A 10578-nucleotide genomic window follows, 5' to 3' on the forward strand; every position below is an offset into this window, starting at 1 on the left:
ATTTATGAGTATACTATAGCATAAGAAAAGGCTCATATAATATAATTAATTACTCAAGCTTGCTTACTGACAGCCTAATCGATAACGAAAAATGTCAAAAAGGAAACATGACATCTTCTTTATTGTAATTTTAAATAATGCAAAGCATTCTGGTCCCTGGCCACAACCAAATAGTGAGCTCCATTATTGCTTCTTTTTGCACGGTCTCAAATTTTTAAAACACTCAGGATTGGTTGGTTAATCAAGTTGACCGCTTTCCTACTATTTAAATTTCATTTCAAGACCTTTTTCTTTTAAAAAAATTGCTTTTACTAATCCACGAAAAGTAATCAACTAAAACTATAAAAATACTGATGATTTGCCTTCAATGTATAGTGAACTCTGCTTGTTTGTTCTCTGTTTTCATTCTCACTTGATGTTCTTGGTTTTGAGATAAGATGAATAGTATCAAATTTCTAATATTGTTCTTCAGTGTTACATCAGCACAACAATCAAAGGGACAAAACCAATTGGTTTTTACAGATCAAAGACTGGCTATAGTATATCCCATTATCCAAAAATTCAAGAATATCATCACTTCTGATCCTTTAGGTGTCACAAAATCTTGGGTTGGTCCAAATATATGTAATTATACTGGTTTCTACTGCGAAAGTCCCCCAGATAACAAATCAGCAATTGCTCTTGCTTCTATTGATTTCAATGGATTTCAATTAACTGCTCCTACACTTGTTGGCTTTCTTGATCAACTTCCAGATATAGCCATTTTCCATGCTAATTCCAACAATTTTAGTGGGACTCTATCTCCAAAAATAGCCAATCTTCCTTATCTATATGAACTTGATATTAGTAACAACCAATTTTTTGGGCCATTTCCTAGTGCTATTTTGGGCATGAATAGCCTATCTATATTGGACATAAGATTCAATTCTTTCACTGGATCAGTCCCACCTCAATTGTTCACTAAAGACCAGCTCGACGCGCTATTTATCAACAACAATAATTTCATGCAAAGATTCCCTGATAATATTGCCAGTAGCCATGTTATTTATCTTACGTTAGCCAACAACAAATTTTTCGGTCCTATCCCACGTGGTATTTCCAAAATCTTGTCGAGTTTGACAGAAATTTTGCTGCTTAACAACTTGTTAAGTGGTTGTCTACCATATGAATTGGGATTCTTGAAACAAGCAGTAGTATTTGATGCTGGCAATAATAGACTAACCGGTCCACTTCCATTTTCGTTAGGGTGTTTAGAGAAAGTTGAAGTATTGAATTTTGCTGGAAATAAGTTGTATGGGATAGTGCCAGATGTGATTTGTGCCTTGGGAAATTTGGCTAATTTATCATTGTCTGATAACTATTTTACAGGAGTTGGGCCAATTTGTTTGAGTTTGATAAGAAATGGAGTGCTTGATTTGAAGAATAACTGCATTCCTGGTCTTCCATTCCAAAGATCATTTGCTGAATGCGTAGAATTCTTTGCTTACCCAAGGTACTGTCCTCACATGGCTACATATAGTTACATTCCTTGTTGGCTCTCCAATTTCAAGACACCTCCTCTGGCTCTTTCTAAATTAGCTCCTTAGCTCGTTTGGTACGAGGGGTAAGGGATAATTAATCTCGGGTTAAATTTGAGATGAGTTTATCTCATGTTTCGTTGGGATAAAATAGTGGTATAACTCATTTCGGGATTAGTTATCTCGGGATTGTAGTGTTTTCCTATCACTATGAGAGGGTGGGATATAACTAATCTCGGGATTAGTTATACCGGGATTATACTGTTTTTTATCTCTATAGGAGAATGAGATAACTAATCCAGAGATAATTAATTATGGGATAACTTGTTTCACGACCAAACAACCCCTAATATTTCTACTATGGATCACAAACATACTTCTTTTCTATGCTGTTCCCCTCCCCCCTCCCCGCGTCCCGTTCTTATTTTATACTAGTTAAGCTTGTATTTCTATGGAACAAGTGTGCATTCCCAACTGTTGTCGTTCATTTGTATTAATGCAATAATAACGCATGTTTTCCATGACTTAGTTTCTTTTGGAAAATACATGTTACAACTGTACGTATATCTTTCTGATTTGGAATTGTATTTAGTTATATGTGTTTACCCTCAAAATCGGATAACAATTAAATTTGTAAGTGGTTTTACGGATACGCGAATTTATTTGACACAAATCAGTAAATAAAGACAAAAATAAATAAATAAATAAATAAATAAATAAATAAAGATGAAGTAAGATCAAACCACACGAGGAAGATGATTTAAGCCTTTGTGAAATGTTTGCCCTCGATCCGGGCTCGTAACAACAAGCACTGACTAACGAAAGCAAAAGAACTAATAACAGAAGAAATAATGATATACTGCATTGGAATACGTGTTACAATGCCTTTTATGAATTATCAGATCCCCTTTATATAGTAGGGGAGTCCTACTTTAGGTACAATTCTATAAAAGGTAAAAGATCTCTTGATTCACTCATTGCCGGTTCCTTATTGATACGTGCCGAGATCCCCGCCGTAATATCAGACCGGTCACAGATACTTCGGTCTTCTGTTGACTATGCTGACAATGTTTCTTCGAAGTCGTTCGAGGTTAGGACCGATTGCGGGACCATGGCTTCGATATTCTCGAAGACAGGCGTTCTGCCCTCGGGTTCTAGCCCGGTGAGACTTGGGGTCGATCTTCAGTCCTTTATTGTCATGTCCCGAGCCTAGCTCACCATGTCGGAGGCTAGGATGCACCACAAGCTTGATTTCACCTGCATACAGATAGTCCTCTCGTTTTTCGGAGAGTAGACGACGAGAAACGACATGAGCTTCGATTCTTACTTCAATATACAGTGACAGAAACGACAAAACAACTCAAACGTCTCGTCAGTCAATTCTTAATGGCATTAAATGCATGTCAGCCGCCGGTCAGGCATTCCTCGATGCGATCCACCGCTGAAATACTATAAATACACATTCCTTTGTTCATTTTAACTTTACATCCAAACCTTCTACCCTCATACCTTAAAGATTCCAATACTTTCTAGCACTTTTACTCTATTTGAGATCCTCTGCAAGAACTCTTGTCCATCTTCATCTCAACCAAACAAGTACAATCCTTCAACTTCCTTTCCTTCCCCATTTTTCCTCCATTTTCTAAAGAAATGGCAAAAACTTCTAAAATAGTTCCCAAGAAAGAACCCCTTCTACTTCGTGGCCGGCTACTGAAGCCAAAGAGACCGTTTCTCGTGCTGCCATCGACGAACCTGTACCTGAACCCCCTTTAAAAATGTTCATCCCCGGAGGATGCTCGGTCAACGCCGATTTGAAGGTTGAAAAACCTTCCTCCGTACAAGGCCGGTGTGAGGAGGTCTCGAGATACATTTGCTCGATCACTAAAGAAGTCCTTCCTACGGTCCGAAAAGATTACAACTGGGCCGATAAGAGCATAGTGATCCCTGACCCCGATGAAGCCATTACCACCCATGTTGAGGGATACTAAAGTGTTTACACTTATCCCTTTACAATGGGCCTGATGAACCCAGTCATCATAGGTTTCTGTAAGAGGTACAAGGTATGCCTCGGTCAGATTCATCCTTCGCTCTGGTGGATCGTGATCCTCCTCCGGTTCTTCGTGAGCAAAATCGATGGGTGCTCGTTCACCATCAACCATCTTCTATGCTTGTACAGTCCCCGAATCTTCTGGGGGAGACTGATAAAGCTCGTGCGTCGGGCCATCAAAGCCCCGTTCTCAAGTATTGATGAAGTTCAGGATCGGGGATGGCAAGGCCGTTTTATCCGATTGAAGACTTCGGACCTGATCCCAGCTGAGCGCATTCCATTCCCCGAGAAGTGGAATACATCACGTACGTAAAATTTTACTTTCGAAAGTCAATTTTATACTTATTTCCTTCTTTCTTATCGATTTTTTGTGGTAGTGTAGCCCTCGCTCGAGTCTCGAATGTTGTCCCTCGACTCAAGGAGTGGGTTGAGGGTATCGTATCACAGATGCCCTACTCTGAGCGCTCATGGCGCAAGCTCTCGAAGGGCCATTGGGAGGCTCGTTCCCATTGTGAGACTCCTTTCCTGAGTAGGTAATATTTGGATTCCTCTTTTATCATTAAGTCCTCACTCTGTTTACTTCGTTTTACAGGTTTATCCAAGGATGCCGAACTGAGGCCTCCATCCGGTGGCGAGAACTTACCTACCGAGTCCCCTGTTCCAAGGTAGTCCAAAGAGAATAAAATAAAAAGGGCTCCGAGTTTCACGATCTCGGAGAAAAAAAAACAAGATGGAGGCTGGTGCGCAAGCCAAAAGAAGGCACCAATGCCCGAGCACCACCTCCGAATTCGCTCTACCGGCTGAGAGATGAATCCGAAGAAGAAGAAGAAGAAGAAGAAGCCTTTATCGTGATGGCCTGCGTGCCGTCGTAACCTGAAGGGCAAGGGGCCTCCGAACTAGAGAACCTCGAGGCTGACCTGCCTCAAGCTAAGGAGGTCGATGAGGAGGCTGGGGTCGAGGCTTCCCGGGATGCAGGCATTGCCCCGAAGGAAGCACTCGGTGTGATTAGACATCACCGAATCACCTTCGTTTACTTAGTCCATGTATAATGAGGCCCAAACAGTGAAAGAGCGTCCCAACGAGGATGTCACCGGATTGGGTGACTTAGAGGTACCGAAGAAGAGTCCATCTTCGGGAGCAAACGGGTCTTCCTCGAGCCCAAAACTGATCAACCGGTTCCCAGCTCCGAGTGTGGATCCTGATCGGAAGCTATCCATCATCATCTCTGTTCCGGTTGATGCCTGGTCCTCTCCGCCCCCGTGGGGGTGGCCAGTTACCTTCGGTGCCTGGTGACCAAGGAAGACCAAGCCAAGATGAACGAGGTGGACGTGCCCGACCTGTTCAATGAAGCACAACAGGCGCTGAACCGGGTAACTTCAGATATCTCTCTATGACTTCAATTTCTCCTTTTGTACTCAGACTAATCCATAGATAATCCTAACATTTTTCTTTGTATTTATAGGCCTCGGTGCTTCACCATGAAACTTTCCTTCGATATCGGGATGAGCTGAACCAGCTTGAAGTTGAAGTCTGAGGGCTCACTGAGAAGAGGGATACCTACAAACTCCTCAGCGAGCAACGTGAAGGAGAGGCTAAGAGCTTTCGAGCTGAGTTGGAATTGGCTAGGAAGGAATACGCTAACCTGGTTAAACAGGTAAAAATATTTGAAGTTAGTAACGGTGAGCTAGACACAGTGACTAATGGTCGGAACCCGCAGGTCCAACAGAAGATCGATCGGATCGACCAACTCCGAGCCGAAATAGATGCAGTCAAGGTCGAGGTCGAACAATGAAGAGGTAGAATGGACCGCCTGGCCTCGAAAAAGGAGACTGCTGGGGCCCAGTTGACCTCGGCAGAGGTCCATCTTTGGGCGACAAAGGAAAAGGCCGAGGTGCAGGCCCAAAAAATTAAGAAGCTCCAATCTCAGCTAAGTTCGGTCGTCTCCGATCGAGAAACCATTGTCAAGGAGCTCAAAGCGTCCAAGTCATTGGTTGAAGTGACCAAAGCTGATGCCGACGAGATGGTGGCCTAGTATAGGGCCGACACCGAGGCAGCCCAGGACCGCTTAAGGGACATGGTCGAATACACGAAGTGGCAGTCCCGAAGGGAGGCCCTCGAGGAGGTTCATGCTCGAGGTTTTGATATGTCAGCCGAGATCGCGACCGCTAAGGGGTTTGAGGCAGAGGCCAAGATGTTGGCGTACCCCGAGGATGAAGAAGAATCTGAGGGATCGGGCGGATCCGAGGATTTAGGAGACTCTGATGGTCCCGGTGAAGACCAAGCCGTTTAAGTACTTTGTATATTTTTCTTTGTTTTTGTATTTTGTACTTTTGTACCTTTTTGTGAAGGTCATTTGGCCTTTGTAAATATCTTTTCATATATATATATATATAAGGCTCTTTTTTCCTTTCGACAGTTTTTAAGCTCGTTTCTTTTTGCTTTGTTCTGTATGACTACAAAGATATCGAAATGCCTTACCATGTAATAATCAGGTCTTTTTCATAGGTTCGAACATATCTTTCTTTCGATATTATTTTGTTTACGATTTGTGGGGGCTCGGTATGACCGGAAGCTTTCTCCAAAATACTTAGTACTTTTTAGATGATAATTTTGTCGAGGGTAGTCTTTTGAACCGGTTTAGAAATTTTGAAGGCCTTATTTTTTTGTTACGGGTTTCGGACGTCTCTGAGCCGTTTTAGTATGGTCTTACACTTTTTAGTTCGGGTGTCACCCAGTGGGCTTGTTATCCCGAGTTATCCGGGCTTGCCCAAGATAACAGTCCCCGAATGGGGATGACCATAGCCTTTAAGGTTCAGGCGCTGCTGTCACGACCCAAACGATGGACTTTGGCGAGTGCCCGAGTTCTACCTACCGAACACCTCTAAGCATAAGTCTAAGATATAAACATGAAATAAGTATAGGTCATGCACAACATCTGCCCTTAAACTATTGAATCATGTGAATAACATACGTGAGGAGACATACTCAAAAGACATATATACATATACATGCGGAATACAGTAGGGCGAGCCGACAAGGCCACATATTATCCAACTATAGATGACTGTCTACAGACCTCTAATAGAGTGTAAAACTGTATAAAAGACGGTACTGGGACCTGTCATACCCTTATATGTATACAAAAGTATCGTACCAAAACCCAATAGCAACTCCAGATCAAATGGATCACACTAACTCTCGCTGAGCTAGGATCCTAAGGAGGGGACCGTCAGCCTATCTACCTGCACCTGCGGGCATGAAACGCAGGCCCCCAGGCAATAGGGGCATCAGTATAAATAATTTACCGAGTATGTAAGGCATAAAAATCAATATATAAAAGGCATAAAAGAAACATGGAGTAAAGAACTCAACTTGTAAGTCTGAATAGCTCTGTGAATCATGAAAATATTTATAATGTCATGCGTATCTGTATAAATGTCATATCACGCATAGGTATATACGTACATAACATCATCAATCCTCTAAGGGTATCCCATTATATCATCTCAGGCTCTGGGCAAAATCATAAACGTATACCAGCTGATCAAGTAGTGGTTCGCATATAACGCCATAACCTTTCCCCCATAGGCCCATATACATATACTATATGCGTATATAACGTCATCTGGTCATGGGTCAATATACATATATAAATAAATACAGTGCATAATGAAATAAGTCAATAAGATCTTTCGAATGTCATGAGACCCATGAATAGAAGATATGATAGTAGGACATATGGGGAATCAAGAACATAGGTAACCCTAGTACTTCTAGGAATAGAATCATTCGTGAAAGTGGCGTGCTTGCTCATTTCATTGTATCATATGGATCATGCCAAAAGGAAAGAAGGGATAGCCTTAACATACCTATATGATCTCTTCCTTATTACTCAACCAAGCTCAACACAACTTCTTGCATCTACAATAAGTGAAATGATATTGTCGTTAACATATAATGTCGTCCCATCGTATTTGGCTAGTCGTATGGGTTAAGGAAAATCGGGCAGCAACTCACCTATTTTTAATATCTCAAATACCACTAAGGGTCATCAATATCCCAACAATAACAACTATAACCAATAATAGCAACAACAACAATATAATCCAATATGAGTTTCTCCGATTATCTTAACAATCATATTGAGCGGCAAGCTCGTTTTTACTCATAACAAGATATAAATTGAATACAACTCTTATTTCATAAATTAGTTTACAACCTTCAAAATATCATACTTATATGTACTATATTATTTCTAGTTCAAAACATCCACAAAATGCCTTCCAAAATAGCCCCATACGTCTAGCACTTTAATTTTTATCGTCAATCACTTGTTTTTTATTTGTTCTTCTTCAATCAACTTAATTAACACCTATAAAAGCTTAACAACAGCAGCCACAATATTATCAAATTATTTCTCATAATTTTCAGCCACCACAAACCATATATTTAGCCGCAAAATAGTCCAACCAAAAAGACCACCATATCTCATATTCTTTCAAGTGCTATCTTATGGTTTTTCACTCAAACAATACAACCAAAACAAAATTAACCTTAGGCACAATCAAAAGGATATTATACATACCTTGAATAGAAGCTACAACTCGAAACCCCATCTCAACTTAGCTCACAATAGCCCTCAATCACACCACAACATCATAAAAGCATTCTCTTGTAGTCTTTAACATCTTTGAAGATGATTTGAGTTGATTTCCCTTTGAGTTTGGTTCTTGAAACCTTGGGATATGTTAGGGAGGGTTTGGGAGATCTGTTGGATGAAGTTTGGGTGAGAAATGACCCGAAATGAGGCTGAAACACCTTTTAAAAGACGTAAGGTCGGTGGTCATCTCAAGTGGGTCCCAACCGAACTGCTTGCGCAGTCGCGCGGAAATACGGATATCTCTCTACTCCGATGTCGTATCGATAAACGGTTTAATGCATTGAAAACTAAACTCGTAGATATTCAATTTGGTATATAATATATCCCAAAACTACCCCATATAGTACACGAAATATATTGCTCAAAAAGCTCTGTTACAAGGCAAATCCTTAGTCGGTTTTTCCGCAACTTTAATTCGATTTTTCCCAAACTTTATATTTTCTATCCAAACATCGTATATATCCATATTATGACTTTAAACACATTCAAATCATAATTAATAAGTTTCGTATTCATTACATCACCTTGGGACGCAAAGGGTGTAATAGCTGCCTAATTAGTCTTGTGCCCCCGGGCTCTGATAGCCCGGGCCGTCCGAGTTTGTATTTGGATGGCAATCCCCGAGTGAGAGCGATCTTTTGAACTGGATAAATTTGGCCCTTGAGCTCTATATCTTTAGAGGATCGAACGTAGAAAATTACATAAGAGGAAAAGTTTTTAAGGGACAAGATATTTATCTACAAGGTAGAAACTTCTTTTTATTTCTGCGCATAATATATACGATTACACTTGTGTACAAGCTTTATGTCCGGGCTCGAGTAGTCTATATGGCATGTTTCATTTGACCATTTGGCCCTTACATTAAATCCTATCGATCGAGCCGAGACTATTCAATCACAAAGTTTCTTTCCTTGCTAAAGTCATTATCCGAGGGTGATGCCCCCCAGTGTTCGAGGCCGATCATATAGAAGCCTCAAATACTGTTGTCGTGATCTTCGACACCGGTTCTTAGTCGGCCTTCAATTCTAAGTAAGCACAATTTACTGTTGCCTTATTAAAAACCATGTCGGAAAACCCATTTAGGACAAAACCGGTTCAAGGAAAAAAAAGTGCAATGCAGTGCTTTCAAGCCTAAAAAATGTGTCATTATTTGACGGTCGCCTGCAAGTGTTAGTTCAAAATGCAAATAAGTAAAAGGAATGAATGGGGTCGTACCTTAGCAGTAATATTGCTTCAAGTGAGTTATGTTCCAGTTGTTCGGTAGTTGCTCACCGTTCGTTGTTCCGAGTTTGTATGATCCCTTTCCGGTGATCTCGATAATTTGATAAGGACCTTCCCAGTTCGACCCCAACTTTCCTTCGTTCGGGTTCCAGGTGCTTAACGTGACCTTCCTTAACACTAAGTCCCCGACATTGAAATATCAAAGGTTGGCTGTTTGATTATAATACCTCTCGATCCGCTATTTTTGGGCGACCAACCGAACAAGGGTGGGCTTCGCACCTTTCATCTATCAGATCTAGGGTCGTATTTATGGCTTCGTCATTTGATCTTTGGTTGCATATAGGAACCTGAGACTCGATTCTCTGACTTTGACCGGTATTAAAGCTTTTGTGCCGTAAACCATCGAGAACGGGGCGACCCCGGTACTGGACTTCGAGGTCGTACGGTATGCCCACAGGACTTCGGACAAGATTTCTTTCCATTTTTCCTTGGCGCCGGTCAACCTCTTTTTGGAGTATGGTTTTTTTAGTGGACTATGCTTGTCCGTTCCCACTAGGGTGGTAGGGTATTGATAAGATCCTTTTGATCTTATGGTCCTCAAGAAACTTGCTTACTTTGTTGCCAATAAATTATTTCTCATTGTCGCACATGATCTCGGTCGGCAATCCGAACCGGCATATGATGTGGTCCCAAATAAAATTGATTGACTTCCTTCTCCCTGACCTTCTCATATGTCTGAGCTTCCATTTCATGAACGGCCAGGGTGACAAGACCGAATGCAGCAGCACCCTGGGTTGATGAATCATCAGAGCATGCCTTTGATATTCATCATATTTTCGTACGAACTCCTTCGTGTCATTTTTCATGTCGATTCAGTGGTAGCCGTCTATGATTATTTTTCGAACCAATGATTCGGCGCCTGAATGATTTTCACAGGTACCTTCGTGAATTTCCCTCAGAATGTACACGGTATCTCCCGGTCCTAGATATATCGTGAACGGGCCATCGAATGTTCTTTTGAACAGGGCTCCGTCATCGGACAAGCTAAACTGGGCTGCCTTCATACGCATGGCCCTCGATTCTTTTGGATATGAGGGCAGTTTTTCGGGCTTCAATTATTCTATATATTTGTT

General features: G+C 41.3%; 1 protein-coding gene across 1 annotated transcript; it reads left to right on the forward strand.

The window, feature by feature from the left end:
• Positions 1–358: 358 nt before the first annotated feature.
• On the forward strand, positions 359–2041 carry LOC104099926 (uncharacterized protein At4g06744-like). Its single transcript, XM_009607062.4, has one exon. The coding sequence runs from the start codon at positions 438–440 to the stop codon at positions 1584–1586; it is 1149 nt and encodes a 382-aa protein (XP_009605357.1). The 5' UTR covers positions 359–437; the 3' UTR covers positions 1587–2041.
• Positions 2042–10578: the final 8537 nt, after the last annotated feature.

Source organism: Nicotiana tomentosiformis, chromosome 4 (genome assembly GCF_000390325.3).
Source record: "Nicotiana tomentosiformis chromosome 4, ASM39032v3, whole genome shotgun sequence".
NCBI lineage: Eukaryota > Viridiplantae > Streptophyta > Magnoliopsida > Solanales > Solanaceae > Nicotiana > Nicotiana tomentosiformis.

Excerpts from the sequence above, each read along its gene's own strand:
- LOC104099926 (XM_009607062.4), top strand. The coding sequence starts at position 438 with ATGAATAGTATCAAATTTCTAATATTGTTCTTCAGTGTTACATCAGCA.